General features: G+C 43.2%; 1 protein-coding gene across 5 annotated transcripts in view; it reads right to left on the bottom strand.

Moving 5' to 3' along the window:
* TTC1 (tetratricopeptide repeat domain 1) overlaps positions 1 to 19,041 on the bottom strand; it is a 28,319-nt gene extending 9,278 nt beyond the window's left edge. Inside the window, exons 1-5 of one of the 5 annotated variants that reach the window (XM_053293944.1) lie at positions 18,912 to 19,041; positions 12,297 to 12,631; positions 8,459 to 8,519; positions 4,148 to 4,260; positions 2,586 to 2,622 (exon numbers count right to left, since the gene is read on the bottom strand). In XM_053293944.1, coding sequence (XP_053149919.1) covers positions 2,586 to 2,622; positions 4,148 to 4,260; positions 8,459 to 8,519; positions 12,297 to 12,605 — 520 coding nt within the window. In that variant the 5' untranslated portion in view covers positions 12,606 to 12,631; positions 18,912 to 19,041. Of the gene's footprint in view, positions 1 to 2,585; positions 2,623 to 4,147; positions 4,261 to 8,458; positions 8,520 to 12,296; positions 12,632 to 13,370; positions 13,479 to 14,462; positions 14,613 to 14,713; positions 14,891 to 18,911 lie in introns of those variants that run through there. The other 4 variants (XM_053293940.1, XM_053293942.1, XM_053293943.1 and 1 more) reach the window with 4 other exon arrangements.
* Positions 19,042 to 19,300: the final 259 nt, after the last annotated feature.

The following is a 19,300-nucleotide window of genomic DNA, read 5'->3' on the forward strand; positions in this document are numbered from 1 at the left end:
CGGGCAGCTGGGAGGGCGGGAGGCCGATCGGCGGCGGCGACAATAGTTTGGGCCGATCTGGCCCCTAATCAGGTGGGGGGGCCGCGGGGGCGGCTGGTGGCGGCAATAGTTTGGGCCGATTCGGCCCCTAATCAGGTGGGGGGGCGGCTGGTGCATACCCCCACTGGACAGCATTCGGACCATAAGACGCACCCTCATTTCCCCCCCACTTTTTTGGGGGGGGGAAGTGTGTCTTATGGTCCGAAAAATACGGTACATCTCTTCCTTTATTGTCTGGTTTTCATGGCTGTCAAACAAAAGCTGGCTAACCTTCGGGGAATATCTACACACTCAAGAGGAAAAACCGTGTGTAGTAAGACCTGTCCCTACCTGGTCTTCTCAATAACAAAGGTGTAATCAAGCTGGCACAGGAGTCTTACAAAAGTAAGAGCAGTACAAAAGAACATATTGAGGCTATTCTCACGACCGCACAAAAGTGGGCTAAGGGAGCCCAGCCCACTTTCCTGCAGTTGTGTGCTGCAACAGGAGCCACATGGCTCCTGGCAGCAAACCTCACTAATCCCCCTCCCATTTTCCCAATTGTGAAACGCCATTTTCCTGTGCTCCACTAACCCTGTTTTCCCAATTGTGAGATGCCCTGATGCGGTGACTCACAAGGAGACCCCTGACCGGGAGGCTGCAGCAAGCCCCCCATTGTCAGAGATCCCCCCCCAGAATGCCCCAAGCACACACGCGGGGCATCCTGGGACATCCGGGGGCCAGGTGTCCCCCCCCCCGATCCCCACTGCCCCTATCGGCTCTGTGATGGAGCCGATAGCCATGTGGACAGCCAATCTGGCTGCCCAGAGCAAGCTCCCTGCTTGTCTGCGAGGAAAGCGGGCTAAGCCTGCTCTCCCCACAGATCCTATTGGCTTGAGGTGTTTTTTTTAATTATACCTGCCAAAAAGTACTGCCAAGGGGAGAAAGTTATGAAGATAAGCAAACACTCTGGATTATTCAGCATTTTTAAGTTTGTTTAAAGCAGACTGAATCTGAATATAGGTAGCAAATATAAGAGATGAAAATATAGTTAAAGGGCCTTCTCGGTTGCTGCCCCACTTCTCTGGAATTCCCTTCCCCTGCAGATTCGTTTAGCTCCTTCCTTGTTGATTTTTAAATCTTTATTGAAGACTTTTCTTTTTCGCCAGGCTTTTACCCTGTAGTTTACCTATTTGCTTTTTTGTTTTCTTTTTCTTTTTGTTAGTTATTTTAGTTTTATTTAGAATGTAATTTGAATGCTGTCTATTTTTGCATGTTTTTGTACATCGCCCAGAATCTTTGGAGTGGGTGGAATATCAAAGGTTTCAAATAGATAGATAGATAGATAGATAGGATAGATAGATAGTTGGTGTTTTGCTACTGCAGAACTTGTTCCCTATACTCTAACTTGGTTTACTTTTTGCAAAAACATGCAAAGGAGTGCCACAAGCAGAGGCTCTGTTTTGTTGTAATCAAAACAGTTTATTATGCCATCTAATGAGCATGCACATTTCTTCAGAAAAATAGTGGAAACATCAACTGAAAAGCTCCTGCAGTCACTAGCTTAAGCTTTCCATAGCTACTGATTTGATCCAAGGTCAATCCATCCTGGCATGGAATATTATACCTATGAGAACATGTCTATAAGGATAGAGTCTATTCCACAAGACCGGCAGAAACCTCAACTCTAATTGATGATCACATAAGTATCCTCTAGGATGGCAACACTATACATTCTGGACAACACAGCCCAATTCCAAACTGGTTTTGCAATTAGAAAGATTTCACAGGTAGGCAAACTACAGTAAATGGACTCCACTTCAACTTGGACCAGTTGCTCCCAACTGTTCCCTCTGCAGTACTGGAACTATTTCTCCATTCTACCTAGCTCATCTTCAAATCCTTCCCACATGCCCTACCTCCCCTGTTCCAATTTTACTTTAATTTTACTCTTAATTGGCTACACTTGGACACTTTGTTTTCACATGTTACGCATTTCAAGTTTTGCTCTCATATGAATGCTCCAGGATGGGCTCATCTGCCATGGAAGACCCACTGAGGTGACTAGCCTTAATAAACCGCCCCAATCTAGAGTAAACATTCAGTAGAGATGTGCTTAAATTGCAGTTCGAAGCACAGTTCAGGTAGTTCACAGTTGGAAACTGCAGTTCAAGCACTTTCAGGGAATTCAGACCAGGAACTTTAAGAAAAAGGAGAGCAGGTCCTTAGCTGCTCCCCACCACCCCATGAAGCTTCTTGCTGGGCTGGTGTGCATCCCAATACTACCCCCACATGGTGCCAGCACGTACATGGTGTCTGTGCATGCATGGGCGCCATTTGCATGGTCAGCAACATCATGTGTTGGGGAAAATACAGATCAGTAGTGCCACTGGCCATTCTACACCCTACGAAACATGGATGTCAATACTCGCACCCAACCATCATCAGACCATACTTGCCAGTTTACCAGCCCCAAAACATGGAGATCAGAAGTCAACACAATACCCTTGATAACAGCCTACCCAAGAAGACAGGAAAGCAGCATACAGAGCACAGCAATACAGTACCTTTGCTGCAGTCACTAATGGCAACTTCTTTCTTGTCCTAGAAAAGAGGACATTAACATTCAACACCAAATACTACTTTTCTAGCATTTATAAAGATGTAGAGATATTTATGAAAATCTTGTGTTCTGAGCACATCTAGACCAAGGAAACTGGCAGTGTCTGTATAGCTACTCAGAGAATTACTAAGAGATATACTGTAGAAAGGGATATGCAAGAGGCAGTATTGTCATGTATACGACACCTCTGGAGGGAGGGACATATAAGGGAACGTATATCTTATCTCTGTCAGGCCTCCAGCCCAGCCAAGGGAACCCTGTGGTCCTAAGCTGTTGCTAGGCCAAGGATTGTTCTGACAAGTAAAAAAAATGAAAAGAAGAAAGATTCTTGTCTCCCCTAATACCTCTCTTATTGCTTAGAACGAAAACACAAATAACAAAAACAGAACACAGTCATTGACATTAAGGCAAGGCACATACTTGAATAGAGGCATTTCATTTCAGAGTACAGTAGCAAGTGAGCAAAGCGAACAAAAACAAAAGGGAAGCCTCAGAATAAAATGCTCTCCCTCCCCCCCACCCCCAAGGGCTTGCTAAAAAGCTTTCCGAGTTGACTTCTCCGTCCTAGATGTTTTCACACCACAGCAGTATCCACTCTAGATCTTTCCCCTTCTGCTTCGAAAATCATGTTTTCAGGCCTCTGATAGACTGTTTCACTCTCACTTTCCCCCCTGCCAATTCAAAACAAAGAAGCCAGAAGCCAGTGAACTCATTGTTTTGCCTAGGAGTGAAGGCCATGTGCCGAGTGCACAACAGATGATGTTCTTGGCAAAAACAGGACTGTGCATAAACAGCACAAAATGGTTTCTCTTGGGTCAGAATGGCTCTGCTCAAGCCCTTCTGTCAATTTAAAAGCAAACACCCACCAAAAATTGAGGGCTGTTCATAACAGTATATTCTGAATGTCCTGCTGCAGGGAAAAAAAGCTAGCTAAATCAACGTCTAGGAAAGTATGGTTTGTATTTGTGGGGATGTTCTCCTGTAAAGGAACCCACAGAATGTAAATGCACTGCACAATGGAAGGCAATGCGCTGAGCTAAACAAGGATTTTCCATTTGCTAGAAAATGAAGACAAGTCAATCTATGTGAGGCACACAACACTAGTCAATGACAACAAACCATGGTTACAATACACAATGAGAAGATTATTTCAGTCATGGCTAACTGCGACTGAAATTAATAGGACTATAGTCATAACTAACTAGTCTGGATGCTTGCCCAATGATAAGACTCCATGACCCTAGAGCAACTGTTAGGATGCCAATACTGACATGCTTGCTTAGATATCCAGAACAGAGCTCCTGGCTCCCCTTTTTCCAATTCAGCATTTCTACCATAATGAGCTTCAAAACTCATAACAGAATGGAAGCAATGCCTTGAGTTGTAAAATTAAAGATGAAGCCACTTGGGTGGCAGGGGAAGGAAAGAGAAAGGATAAATGTGACAGTCATCACATCAGTTCTTCCAACCCACAGTCTCAGAAATGAGCTTCACAAGAGCGTTTACCTGTTTCATTCTTGCTGCAGCTCTATTTGAGTACAAAATTGATCTGTCTGTGTTGTAACAAGCTGGACAAACCTCCAGGGCTTTTGCATAAGAATCTTCAGCTTCTTTATATTCTGAAATTTAAGTGCAAAATATAATGCTAGATAATAAAGCTACATACAACCAATAGTTTGCAAGCATAACAGTCCATTCTTGCCTCTAAACTCAAATTGTTCTTAAAAAAAATACTGATAAAGAAAAGTCAATGTAGAAACAAGATAAAACAAGACCCATGGTGTAAATACTAATTGTGGCACTAAAAACATTAGTCTCCTTCAGTTTTAATAGCTTTGCATTTTTTTTTTGAAACAGAGGTGCAGCTAGGTAATTTTGGACCCTGGACCTAATGAGCTTATGGTGGGTCCCCTGCAAAATAAGTATGCACATCTCTCTCTCTCTCTCTCTCTCTCTCTCTCTCTCACACACACACACACACACACACACACACTTCACCACAAACCCACAGGTCTGGGCCAGAGTGCATATGGAAATAAAAGTCTACCGGTACATAATCCCCAAAGGATCCGAACTTATTTTTATACCCCACTCCCCCATACCCAGGGTGGTTCACTATCTAAAAACAACAATTAAAACATCATCACAATTAAAACAGTTTAAAATACAGATAAAAACTTTAAACTTTAAAACTATAAACTAAAAGTCTAGTTTATACATATATCTCCTTGATCATTCACTGAAAACCTAGAGATCTGGGACAGAGCGCATTTACAAAAAAGCAAATAGCAAACAAAATCTATGCAAGCCCTAATGGATTCACACAGCTTCTTGACCATTCACAAACTGGGACACAACACATGTCCCTTGCTCCACAGTTCAAACACAAAACCAACTTGGACATATAGTGCATTCATGGGGGGCGGGGGGAGGGTGTTAAAACCACAACACATACTCCTTGCTTCACAATTCTCATACAGACCTTTTGGATCACAAACCAACTTGAGCACAGTGCCATTTGTTTATTCAGACATAACAGTTATTGTACTTCAACTCCCATAATCCCCAACTGAAGGCCACTGGGGCTGGCGATTATGGGAATTGAAGTCAAATAACATCTGGGGACCCAACATTAAGAATCCCTGCTCTAGGCCCCTAAGCAAATAACATCTGGGGACTCAACATTGAAAATCCCTGCTCTAGGCCCCGATCATCTTTGTTGCCTTCTTCTGCACCTTTTCCAGTTCTACAATGTCCTTTTTTAGATGTGGTGACCAGAGTTGTATGTTACTCCAGGTGTGGCCGCACCATAGTTTTGTATAAGGGCATTATAATATTGGCCGTTTTATTTTCAATCCCCTTCCTAATGATCCCTAGCATGGAATTAGCCTTTTTCACAGCTGCCGTGCACTGAGATGACACTTTCAAGTCCTACCATCTTGAACTATATGTGTGCCCAATTTCAGAATTCTAAGCCCAGCCATTCTGGAAATGTAAAGGGTTTGGCAAATGGGGGGCATATTGTACTTTTTTTATGAAGGCAAAGGGAAGATTCCTTCACATGGGGGTGGAATGATGGTCCGGGGGGGGGGGGGGCAGGGTGGCTTCAGTTCTAGATGTTTTTGTAATTATCTGCCATGAAACAAGCCACTAAAAACTTTTTTGAAGTTAAAAAAATCATTAGAAATCAATGGATCAGCTGATCTGCTTCAAATCAGTACACAGAGTCCCGATAAGTTGTCGTATATCTGTGCCAAATTTCAGAACTCTAGGCCAAACCATTCCAAAAATATAAAAGGGACCCTCTGTTCCCTTGGGAAAAGTCATGGGGTTCTCTAGGAGGTGAGCACACAGATGTGGACCCCCAGGTCCATGCCTAACAGTTCCCCCATTTTGGAATTAAAAGCAATATGTCAGCATATTACTGCAGAGTCTATTGTGGAAGTGTCCAGCAACTCCTCTTATAGTATTAGAGCAGATCACTTTCAGTTTGTGACTCCTGAGGATATGGACAAACTGCTTTGGACTGTGAGTCCTACAACCTGTTCTCTTAAACCTTGCCCAACTTGGCTTATCTCATCTGGTAAAGCCGGTGGGGGGGGGGTGTCCGGTAAATATTAAAAAAAGCTTCTCTGAGGGCAGAAGTGTTCCCTATAGTTTGTTTAATTAGTGAGTGGAAAGAGTTTTGTCCTGAGTGGCAGCATTGAGGCAGCACATCACTCACACACACACACAGAGTAGTTTGTTTGTTACTACTGTGCTGTGCTTTGTGGGGTGCACAATTTTTTTTAAACTTTTTTTCTCTTGCTGGGGGGAGCTGGCACCACCTCCCGTCCTCCCCCCGCCTGCCCCCAGCTCCAGTCTCCGTCTGGGCTTCTGGGAGAGTGGGGAGCCACTGGGGCCTCCTGTCCTCCTCTAGCTCCTCTGAGCCAGAACTGGAGGAGGAAGAGGCCCAGCCATGGGGAGGGGGAGGCGGCAAACCAGCTGGGGAGAGGGGGAAAGCTTGGCAATCTCCCCATCTGGGGGAGAGGGAAGAGATGGGGTGTCGTGGTGTAGCAGAAACTGTGCACCCACCAGAAACTTCTGTACAGGGACCTGGAAGCCGGTGCACATTTGCGTACATGCACACCTTAGAGGGAACAGTGGAGGGCAGGATGCCTCCTTGTCTTAAGGAGGCTATTATTAGACCTTATTTGAAGAAACCTGCTCTATTGGATCCTTCAGAGTTAGCTGATTACAGACCCATTTCTAAATCTTCCATGGTTGGACAAGGTGATTGAGTGGGTGGTAGCCTCTCAGCTCCAGGCAGTTTTGAATTATATGGATTATCTAGACCCATTTTAAACTGGCTTTCGAGTGGGCTATGGACTTAACACTGGCTTTATTGGCTTGATGGATTATCTCCAATTGGCTATCGACAGAGGGAGTGTGACTATGCTGATCCTTTTGGATCACTCAGCACCTTTTATTTATTGTTAAATTTGTATACTGCCTTTCATTAAAACAATCCCAAGGTGGTTTTCTGTTTGGGTTTTTTGCAAATGCACTCTGGCTCAGATCTGTGGATTTGCAGTGAATGATCAAGAAGCTTGGACCATCTCCTAGCAAGAAATCCATCAGCAAAAAACGAAACAAAACACATGACAGCCCCACCTACTGGCCAGAGGCCTGACAGTGCTCTTCTTTTCAGATGGAGCAAACACACCATCAGTACCAGTTGTTCTCTAAAGGTAAAGTGTGTTATCAAGTCGATTTCAGCTCCTGGCGCCTACATGGCCCTGTGGTTTTCTTTTGTAGAATACAGGAGGGGTTTTACCATTGCCTCCTCTCACACAGTATGATGCCTTTCAGAATCTTCCTATATTGCTGCTGCCTGATATAGTACCAGCCAGGATTCAAACTGGCCACTTTCTGCTTGTTAATCAAGCATTTCCCCGCTGCGCCACTTAAGGTTGTTCTCTAGTTTTCTGCAAAGACTCTGGCTTCTTTGGAGGTGTTTACGGATTTGGATTTTATTTATTTTTTAATGCATAGAATCTGAAATGTTAAATTGACAAGAAACTTAGGGACAAGGTAGGATATAACTGAGAACCACCAACATCAGAGAACAAGAAACACCACCCTGGATTATCTGGATCCAAAAACCAAGATATTCCAATTCTAGTAGCAGTCAGAGATCATCAGAAGCCTCAGCATTACCAAGTATTCAGACCTCCACCATAGTTCTTTCAAGGGCTTCATGGTCAAATACACAATATAAAACAACTAGCTGATCTGACACAGAGCATCTGTGCCCCTGTCTCTCCTCCCCATCTTCATTCCCCAGTTCATTCTTCTCTTCACCGGCTGGCCAGCCTGGCCAGCACTTTCCCTTGCCAGCCGCCGCCATTTTCTCCCCCGTCCCCATTGCTATCCAGGCAGTTGCTCACAAACTCTCACGAGAGCTGCCATGCATGGGATTAGTGAGGGGTATGCCTTGGAGTAATGTATATGTATATAAAGACAGCCATCCAAATCAGACAGATAAGATACCAGTTGGGCCGGGCCACTTACTGATGTTTCAAGGAAGCAAAAATTATTAATAATGGGGACTTCAACCATCCTTGTATCTGTTGGGAGACAGACTTCAAAAAGCACTGAATCTTCAAATTCCTGACATATCTTGTTGACAACTGACTGATCCTACCCAAAAGGAAAGAGTTGGTCATAGTAGTAGGAACTCTGGAGAAAAGTGACCATGTAATGCTGGAATTCTTGATCTTACAGAATAAGGAGTTATAAATAATCATCTTAGTACATAATAAGTAGTTAGCCCACCTCCTTTCTTAAACTGTTCATTTCCTTCTTCTTTCAGTTTTGTGCTTTCATTTCTTCTCTTCTGCAATACATAAGCAACAACATCTAATCAGTTGCTATTGATCTGAAATGGGCAGGTACAATACTACTACCACAATTGGCAATTGGAAAGAAGTGTAATCGGTAGCAAGGCAACAGCCATAATTTTTTTTAAAAAAATCTTAACTTCTGTTACATGAACAGCCACATTTATTTAAACTAGTAATCTTGCTTCTCTGCTGTGAATACTTAAATGTTAGGGATTTCTGAAAAGGAGCAACATTCCATAGTTTCCCCACCACCCCAAAGAAACAATATAGAATTCTGGGGGTGTGGCTATTTCTCAATACTATCTATACACAAACTATCATCATGCCAATGTTTGTTTGGAAGATGGTACATCCACAGTGCATAAGGAAAGAGACATGCCCAATCCTGTACACTGTTAATTTATCTTGCTGGGTAGGTCACTTTCCATGGTGCGTGTGCACATACACACACACACACACACTTATTTATTTATTTATTTAGAAATTTATATACCACCTTTCATTAAAACAATCTCAAGGCGGTTTACAGCAAAATTTAAAAACTAAGGGTTACATATAGTGACTTGTCCAGAGCCATAGCTGAGAAGAGATTGTTGACTTGGAGCTGCAAGACAGACTCTTCATTTACTACACAAAGCAGGAAGGAAGCTGTGCTTTTAGAGTAGTAAAGAATGCATCTTAAAAGTCACAATTTTACTTTTCCATCAACATACTCAGCAACATTTACAACTGTTTTGTTATATGTTCTTTCAATAAGGCAAGAAACAGTCAGCATTTGTAGACAGACCTTTAAGAAACACAATCCTTCAGCCCCTTCACTTACCACCATCACTACCACCACCTATTTTTCCTGCCCCAAGGTCTGTTTCCTACCTCAGATTATCCTGCAACTTCACAGCAGCTCAGGCAATGTCCTGAGGAAGGAGCAAAGAGGAAGACATACAGCCACCAGTGCTCACCACCTCTGTTGCTCCTCTCTTCACTTCCCTCAGTCCCCTGCCTCTCCACCCTTCCTGCTCTTGGCCTCCTGCTTCCCACACGCTTCTCACTGGCCCCTGTTCCTCTTGGTCCGTTGTCTTCTCTGCCCCTCTTACCTCAAGTTCCTGCCTCCTCCAATCCCCTTTTATCCTCACATCCATGACAGCCAGGCTCCCTGTCTTCTTGGCCTCTGTCCCAACACTGCTTCCTAGATCCTAGGCCCTGTGACATCATAAGAGCTCAACCAATAGCAAGTGGGCTTGCAAAACAACTGGCCTTCATTTAATTTGAACAGTGGATCAAAGAAAGACTACCTGGCATCATGACATCTTTTTGACAGATCTACATGTCCCTTCCTTTAAAAGCAACACTACTTCTGAGTGCCCTAAAATAAATAAATCAAGCTCAATCATCTCTCTCATCCACACACAACTGAGTTTGCTAGTAGGATAGGAGCTGCCTATAAGATGAATTACATTTCAATCCTCCTGATATTTTAAAAACCTTCTACCAAGGAGTTTTGCCATTTTTATTGTGAAAATCCTCATGTTTCAAGTCAGATGCTGCCTCCAGATGCAGAGGTAGTGTGCCTCGGAAGACCAGTTGCTGGGATGCAACAGTGGGAGAGGGCTATTTGCCTAGGTGACCTGCTTCTGGGCTTCCGAAAAGTAGTGGTCAGTGGGGGAATCTAGATAGACTTTTTGGTCTACTTCAGCAGAGCCTCTCTCATGCTTTAAAAACATTTGGAGGTGGTGGTCTTTCCTGTGTAGATAAGCAGGATAAGGCACTTCCATCCAGCTAGGTTAAGAGAGCAGTTCCAAGTCAGCTACCGTGTTACAACTGTTGTCACAGTTTGGTGCTTTTTAGAGACAGGAGGGCCAAAAGCATTATTCCTTACCCACCCCAGCAAATATGGTAGGTGTGCACTAGATGCAAATGACATCCAATAAGGCCTCCCCCACAATTCTTCTTTAGCAAGGAGACAAAAAATCCAAACATCAGAAAAATATTCAAAGGCTAGAGAATGCACAACCACCAAACAAGAGTGCTTTCAATCATTGATATTTTAACCACAAGCAAGCATTCTCAGGGTAGTGCAAAAAAAAAAAAAAAAGAAGAAAAAAAGATAATGGTGCAAGGATAGGATTTCCAGGGGGGTTGTGGCTGCTGTGTAGCGAATTGCTCATCCCAAAGATGGAGAACTATGCAACACAAGCAAATATATATGCACCTTTGCTCAGTCTGCATATGTATACAGATTAGAAAGATCAGCTTTGTTAGATTATATTGGTATTAATTTTAATTTTTAAGGACACTCAGGCCTTGCTTATATGTACAGTTTGCTGAGTCACTGTTGAACTTATCTTCCTCTGGATATAAGGGGGGAGAGCAATAAGAGAGCTCAGATCTGGAGAGCCGAAGAACAGCTACATTTGGACAGTGCCTTTAATCACTTTATGAGCTGTTATTCCAACCACAGAATGCATCCTCCCTCACACATGGCTTTTTAAAGCTGCTGGATACAGTGACCGACATTCTGCATAGTGAAACCTTGGCGTTAGTACGCCACTGGAGCTGCTGCAAATGCTAAAGACAGCCATTGGGCTCTTGCAAAACTCCTTAAAACAAAAACAGCATGCAGGCACTTCTGCAGCATTATTTCCATGGGGGGAAACTGAAATAGTACAGCGCAAGTAACAGTGTGCTGTTTTAAGGAGCTGTGCAACAGTCCGCCTCTGCAAACAGCCGCAGGTGCTTCCTAACACAAGATTTCAGTGTGCAGAATGGCAGCCATTGCTGCTTTCACCAAGCGGGAAGCTTAGAAAATACTTTATTTATTCACTTGTATTTTAGATGGACATTCTTGATAATAAGCTGTTTCTTGTAAGAGCCAAGAACCAAAGGCTAGTTAATCAAGCTCAGAGCAAGAAAGGCCATTTCTCTTTCAGACAGCTCAGTTAGCATGACTACCTTTGGAAATAATCACATTGCAAGAGCAAGCTTGTCTACACTGGAAGCACCTGCCCGTTGACTATTGCACCTTGTGGTTTAACTCTGAGCTGCTGTCTTTTCTAAATCCTGTTCTAAATTGAAATAAGACAATGTATAGATACACCAGCTGGATCAAAACTGCCTTTAATATCTGTTGTACACCACCCAGAGACACAGGTTTTAGGTGGTAGATAAATATGTCAAATAAATAAATAATAAAAGTCGAACACACTGGATTCCAAGAAAAAGAACAGATTGCAACAATTGCTGGAAGACACACATTGCTAATTTATGTTATAGGAAAGCAGAGTAACAAGTAGAACAGCATAATCAGAAGTCAAGCAAAAATAAAATACTGTATGGCAGTAAAAACTGAATGGCAAACATGGAACATACGGTCATTTAAGAATACGAGCGAAGTGCAATGAGCAAGGTAGAAAATCTACTCTCTCTCTACTTTTTCCACATCATGCATATTTTTATAAGCCTCAGCCCCTTTACTCACATAAGATCACAAGAAGAGCCTTGATGGATCAGGCCCAAGGCATATCTAATCCAGCACCCTCTTTCCCATAGTGACCCACCAGATGCCTCTGGGAAGAGGCAAGTATGCCCCCTCTCCTGATGTTGCTCCCCTGCAATGGGTAAATTTTTAAGGAGGGATTTGACGGAAGTTGAGAGAAGAAGCATCATTTGGAAATATATTATTTTGAAATCAATGGTACTTAATTGCAGGTAAATATAGTAAGTCAGAGATGCTAGTCACCACAACGTTTAAAGAAATGTATTATTTAGCATACCAGCTTTTCTTCCTCTGGCATGTCTTTCTCCAGTTCTAGTAAATATTTTTCATCTGGATCTGTTTGATTCTCTGAAGGAGCTGTCTCACTGTTATGATTCTCTTGCTTCACTCCTGTTTCAAAAGAGTCATTACAGTCATGGAAAAGGTCATCATCTTCTCTGGCCTCCAACTCAGGCAACTGACTGACTTCTTTGGCAATTTTGGAGGCATACACATTATTGCAGTTGGTTTGTGAAGGACTGTTTTGCTCATCTATCAGTTTCAAACCCTCAACCAGTTCAGGAGGAATGGCATTTTCAGATTCCATGTTAAGCTTGAAAGGTAACCGGTTATCTGTTTGAAACAAAGAAAGAAAATTTACATACAGTAATTAATATTATATATGTGGCAAAGACTGGCCAAATCTGAAAAATATCTAAACATGATACTTATGCCTAGAGATGCTAATTTTTTTCAGTCCTGGCCTTATCTGTGAAGCACTTAATAGTACTAAACCATTATCATAGCAGTACTCAGTGAAGCAGGTTGAACTCTTCAGTTGAGTTTATAAACAGATTTTGTACAAACTTCTCCCACCATATCAAGAAGACCATAATTATGCCAGTTCTTCCCATAATGACACCCTTGGATCAAAAAGGCCTCAAATTAGCCACAGATCATCAACTAATTCCATCCAACTCCACACTGACTGCATGTCTGCAGTTCACTCTAAGCAAATTTAAATTTCTAAACCAAAGTATGCATACAATGTATTTATTTTATAGAATTTTATTCTGCCCTTCAAGTGAAGCTTCCTAAGGCAGCTAATAAACTTAAAATAAATAATTACAATAAATAAAACCATACAAAACAATTACACTAAAAGCAAATCACAAGAAAAGCAGAATCAGGAACAGACAACAGAAGCCTGTAAGTTATAGTGCCTTAAAAGGGGTGGGAAAATAAAAAGGTTCCACTTGGCACCAAAATGGATACAAACTTGGTGTCAGGTGTACCTCTCTAGGGAGAGCATTCCACAAACAGGATGTAATCACAGAAGAGACCCTCTCATGAGTCATGAGTCACTATGCACCTGTCATGATCCTGATGGGTAAGATACACAGTGCAGAGTCTGAGGCTGATCTTAATGTCCAGGCACATTAGTATGGAAGGAAGCAGTTCTAGAGGTACCTTGGCCTTAAAACATATAGGCTTTAAAGACAAAGACAAGTACCAATCACAGCTGGTATACCAAAGCTGATAAAGGCCACTTTGTGTCACTGAGGACACTTAGGTGCCATTGAAATGTTTAGATCTAAAGTCACTTCCAAAGTGCAGACCTGAATTTTCAGGGGAGTGCAACCACATCCAAAGTCAAAAACCTAGACATAGTACAAACGAATCACTCATCAATCCAGGACAAGAAGATTACTCTCTTCCCTAATGATAATTGCTAAATACTGGCTTTGAACTGCAATTCTACACTTTTAGTAGCAGCATGACATGAAAGTGTTATCAGCTGCAACTTCTTCTGACACTGAAAATATTAAGAAATGTCTTGTGCTTAGTCAAATCATTGGTTCATCTACTTTGACTGGCAGCAGCTCTCCAGAGTCTCAAGCAAGGGTCTTTCTCACCCCTAATACTCAAAATCCTTTTTGTATTTGAGATACAAGGATCTGAACCTGAGGCAACCAATAGATTATGGCCTCTTCTCCAGTATTTTCTAGAAGTGTGGCTCCATTCACCACCCCCACCCCCAGGTGCAATGGAATTATTCCAATGACTGAATCCAGATCTCACACCCAAAGCAAAAATTGTAGCGGGGAAATAACTGACTAACAAGCAGGAGGCTGCCAGTTCAAATGCCCACTGGTATGTTTCCCAGACTATGGGAAACACCTGTATCAGGCAGCAGCGATATAGGAAGATGCTGAAAGGCATCATCTCATACTGTGAGGAAGGAGGCAATGGTAAATCCCTCCTGTATTCTACCAAAAGAAAACTACAGGGTTCTGTGGACGCCAGGAGTCGAAATCGACTTGATGGCACACTTTATCTTTACGACCAACAAACCACTGCGCTCCTCATAGATATGAGATACTTCGCAAGTCAGCCTGCACCCCGCCCTCCGGGGGAAAAAAACTTTCAAATTTTCCACCTTCCACCATGTCAGGAGTCAGACCTTTATCTGTACTTTTCTCTGTCACTGGACAAAAAGCAAGCAAGAACGCACACTCTCCCTTTGCAAACGCCTCCTCACAGAATCCTAGTATGTCTTAGAGGGCAGCGGGGGCTCCCCAATTCCTCCCCTTCACCACCGGCAGCATCCCCAACCCCTGTGGGTTGTGCTGGGCCCCTCCGCTTATCGCCCACCACCACCCCCGTTTTTCTCCCCAGCTCACTCCTGCAGGCCTGCGCCTAACACGATCCTACCTGCGTCCTCCACTCCACTTACTCTCTTTCACGACTTCCGGATGCTGCGTCATTCACAACCCGCAGTCTCTCACGTCATTTCCTGCTTCCCTACCGGCCCAATGAGCAACCCAAACTGGGGGCGACGGTTAGGGGCTGCCAGCCGAAGCGCCTGTCACGCTTCTCTGGGGGCAACAAGCGGGGGTGACGTCACGCGCCGGTCTTCGGCCGGAAGCGAAGCCTCCCCAGCCAATCACCGCGGCGGTAACGCCGAAAAGCCAGGGCGGCGGCTGCAATTACACGGCAGGATTTGTTGCCAGGCAAGCTTGCTGAAAAAGTTCAAGCAGCTGATGGCAACTCACCTACGTTTTCGTAGTAAAACCAGGGGAATGTATGGTTTGTAGCTGCAGGTGGTCTAGGACAGGGTTTCTTAACCTTGGGCCCCCAGATGTTGTTGGACTACAACTCCCAGAATCCCTAGACATGAATGGGAGTTGTAGTCTAACAACATCTGGGGGCCCAAGGTTAAGAAATCCTGGTCTGGGATGATCCATGGTGAAATAAACGGGGGGAGTGCTCGAAGGTGCTACTTGTTCTATTTGTCTTTACAGAGGTTCCCAGATCTCTGCGTGGCTGGCAGAAATTAGGAGTGCCGTCTTTTAAAAAAAATAATCTAGTCGTTCTAATTATAGGTGCCTGTACAGAATGTTTTCCCTATAGAAGCATTTACCTTTTTTAAATAATCTAAAGATAAGATGCCTGTTAGCCTATATAGCCTGCTTTGTTCTTCTATCTAAAGGAAATGCATATTTGATTGGAGGAGACTGTGTTAGGCACACGGTAGAGTAGGATACCCTGAATTTCCCCCTATCCTGCAGTACTAACTCTACAAATACTGCATTGGGATGAGATGGTAGATCATCATTTTCTAGTATTCTGATCTGCTAACTTCACATTCTTCAGCTCTGGTAAATTACCAAAGTGGGGGGATGACCTTGATTCATCAGGGCTTGCTTTTATGCAAATCTGGTTAAAAAGTAAAGAAAAAGTAAAGAGAGCCAGCGTGGTGTAGTGGTTAGAGTGCTGGACTAGGACCAGGAAGACCCGAGTTCAAATCCCCATTCAGCCATGAAACTAGCTGGGTGACTCTGGGCCAATCACTTCTCTCTCAGCCTAACCTACTTCACAGGGTTGTTGTGAGGAGAAACTCAAGTATGTAGTACACCATTCTGGGCTCCTTAGAGGAAGAGCGGGATATAAATGTACTACTAATAATAACAATGTTATAGACCCAGCCAGAAGAGAGACATAAGAAGAAGGAGGGAAAGTGTCTCTTTCTAACTCCCTGTAGTTTAACAGGTAAGATAGCAAATCGTTCTCTGCTACAGCTGGCCTTGTATTAATTGCTTATGTCTCTGCCACACTGTTCCTCACTTTTAAAATAAGAGTATGAATTGGTTGCCTTTGATCAATCTTTTGTTGCAGCTCTGCTGGTCAGTTCTGGAATTTTGTGCTAGAATCTCTGATCTGTAGGATTGCCAATCCTCCAGGAATTGGCATCAATCTCCAGGTAACTACTGAAAAGCAATCCTGGAGATTTTAATTGCTTGCTGTTGTGAAAAATATTGCAAGAGAGAAATCTCCAGGAATTGCTTCACTCAGAGTTGACAACCCCATGTGATCTGGAGGAACTCAAATGTACAGGTGAAACTCGGAAAATTAGAATATCGTGCAAAAGTCCATTAATTTCAGTAATGCAAATGAAAAGGTGAAACTGATATATGAGACAGACGCATTACATGCAAAGCGAGATAAGTCAAGCCTTAATTTGTTATAATTGTGATGATCATGGCGTACAGCTCATGAAAACCCCAAATCCACAATCTCAGAAAATTAGAATATTACATGGAACCAAGAAGACAAGGATTGAAGAATAGAACAATATCGGACCTCTGAAAAGTATAAGCATGCATATGTATTCAGTACTTGGTTTGGGCCCCTTTTGCAGCAATTACTGCCTCAATGCGGCGTGGCATGGATGCTATCAGCCGGTGGCACTGATGAGGTATTATGGAAGACCAGGATGCTTCATTAGCGGCCTTTAGCTCTTCTGCATTGTTTGGTCTCATGTCTCTCATCCTTCTCTCGGCAATGCCCCATAGATTCTCTATGGGGTCAGGTCAGGTGAGTTTGCTGGCCAATCAAGCACAGTACACTGTATACTTTTCAGAGGTCCGATATTGTTCTATTTCCGATATTGTTCTAATTTTCTGGGATTGTGGATTTGGGGTTTTCATGAGCTGTACGCCATGATCATCACAATTATAACAAATTAAGGCTTGACTTATCTTGCTTTGCATGTAATGCGTCTGTCTCATATATCAGTTTCACCTTTTAATTTGCATTACTGGAATTAATGGACTTTTGCACGATATTCTAATTTTCCGAGTTTCACCTGTAGATTAGTTCATGTAAATGCAGTGGGGTGCAGTTCATGTATATAACTGTATCCCAGTGGGGTGCAGTTAGGAAGTAACTGGTGTCCTACCCCTAAGGCACCATTTTGCATTAGGCTCTGCCCTCCAGCCACTAGTTTGCAACTGTTGTAGGTGGTGGACCTTGTGGTTCCAGTAACAAAAAGTGGATTCTGTAAGCCTGAAGTCTGCCCTTTTGTCTTAATTAATGGAGAATTCTGCATATTTATCTTTTTCTGATTGCTGTAGATGAAGCTGCTGTTAACAAGCAAAGCTAGGAAACCTGACTGGAAAAATGGGGAACCCTAAGCTTGCCAGCAATACCAACATCCTGGCAGTACTGTATCAAAGTTTTGAAGCAGCTACTATAGAGAGCAAGCAACCACAAGCTACATCCTCTCTCACTGCTTGAAGCCTCTTAAATGCATGATCTCTTCTAAGTGGAAGTTAAGAGGAAAGTAATGTTGCTTGTTCTAAATAAATGACTCTGTATAAACCCATGTCTGCTTTTATCGTTTTAACTTGAACCTTTCTGTTTTGAAGGGGGAAAGTCAAACCTGCTGTGGCATATAATGAACCAAAATAATTTTGGTATATCTCAAAGGTTATTTATAGAGCTGTCTGTTGCAGTTGTGGAGGTTTTCTTGGTGCTACAGACTCCTAGCTTCTATCCAGGAATCGATAGAATACTATAATACACTTTGGCTGAGCTGGCATGGTAGCATAGAATGTTAAAGAACTGCTCAGAAAACAAAGACTAACAAAATGTCTGCAGTCTGATATCTATGAGGACAAAATCTTGAATGAATATGTAATACAGGCTCTAAGGATAAGAGGACCTTTGTGAAGACAAGCAGAAGAAGTCTCAGGAGGCATCAAAGTTAAAAGGGCATGGAGCCCTGAAGCAAGGTGGCTGTGGGCCTGACTCAAGCCTGCCTGTACCTGAGACAGCCTAGAGAGCTGCCACTGTACTTAACCACCTTTCTGTCTGTGTGGAATGATCTGTACACAGATTCCCCTGCCACCTAAGCCTGATTCAGATATTATGCTGTATGAGTGTACAGATGTCTGTACACTCGTACACGTTTGTGTGAATGACTACATCTGTGTTCATTTTAAAAGTGAACCTGGATATAGGCCCTTCACATGCATGGTACAGATAGGAAGTGTACTTCTGTACTTGTGTTCAGCCTAATATGTGAATGACTGTACCTGTATACTGTACGCTCTTATAAGTGTTACACATAACATGTGAATTAGCCTCTTGTCTCCTTCCCCAATCTTGTTGACTTCCCTCAGGAAATCAGTAAGATTGGTTTCTTTATCACCATGGAGTTCTCCATTTATTTATTTGTTTGATTTTTAGACCGCCCTTACAGAATAGCTCAGGGCAGTTCACAAATATCATAAATCAGTTAAAATCAATCAATGATCAGGAATGAAAATTTTAAAATACAATAAAACAGCTAAAATAAAATAACATAAAAATCCATGCATGGATTCCCCTCGGTCTCCTCCACAGAGGTGCACCTAGGTAATTCTGGAGCCTGGACCTAAAGCCCTTTGGAGGGCCCCCCTGCAAATTAATCATCATCATGCTCCGCTGGGCAACCACGCCACCCGTGATAGACTAAAGAGGATTTGGGGGTGCCCAGGGACTGTGGAGGCCCTGGACTTTGGTCCTGAAGAAGTCCAGGGGTAAGAGCACTTCTGCTCCTCCATATCTCTGCCTGGTCTACCCTTACCTGACAGTGGGATCCATCTCCACTCCTGCTGCTCCTCTTCCTACCTTGCCTTCTGAAACAGAAGATGCTTCCTGCCTCTCTGTTCCCTCCCCTCTGGTTTTTTTTCCAAAAGGGAGGGCAAGTTGAGCTGGAAGGGAGAGAGCAAGGGTGACAGTAGCTGCTAACGTGTAGATGCTCACCACTGCCAGGTAAACTTGTTGGGATGCACTGACAAAGGCAGGCAATTCACTGCCTCCACCAGTGCCTCTACCTGAGGCAGCTGCTTCACCCAGCCTCATTAGCAGGCCAACCGTAAGTGGCTGAAGAGTGCATATAGGCGATGAACTGAAAAAGGGAGCCTGAGGAGATGGGAACCAATGTAGCTTCAATAACTTGAACTCACCAGCTGT

This window comes from Hemicordylus capensis, chromosome 2 (assembly GCF_027244095.1).
Source record: "Hemicordylus capensis ecotype Gifberg chromosome 2, rHemCap1.1.pri, whole genome shotgun sequence".
Lineage (NCBI taxonomy): Eukaryota > Metazoa > Chordata > Lepidosauria > Squamata > Cordylidae > Hemicordylus > Hemicordylus capensis.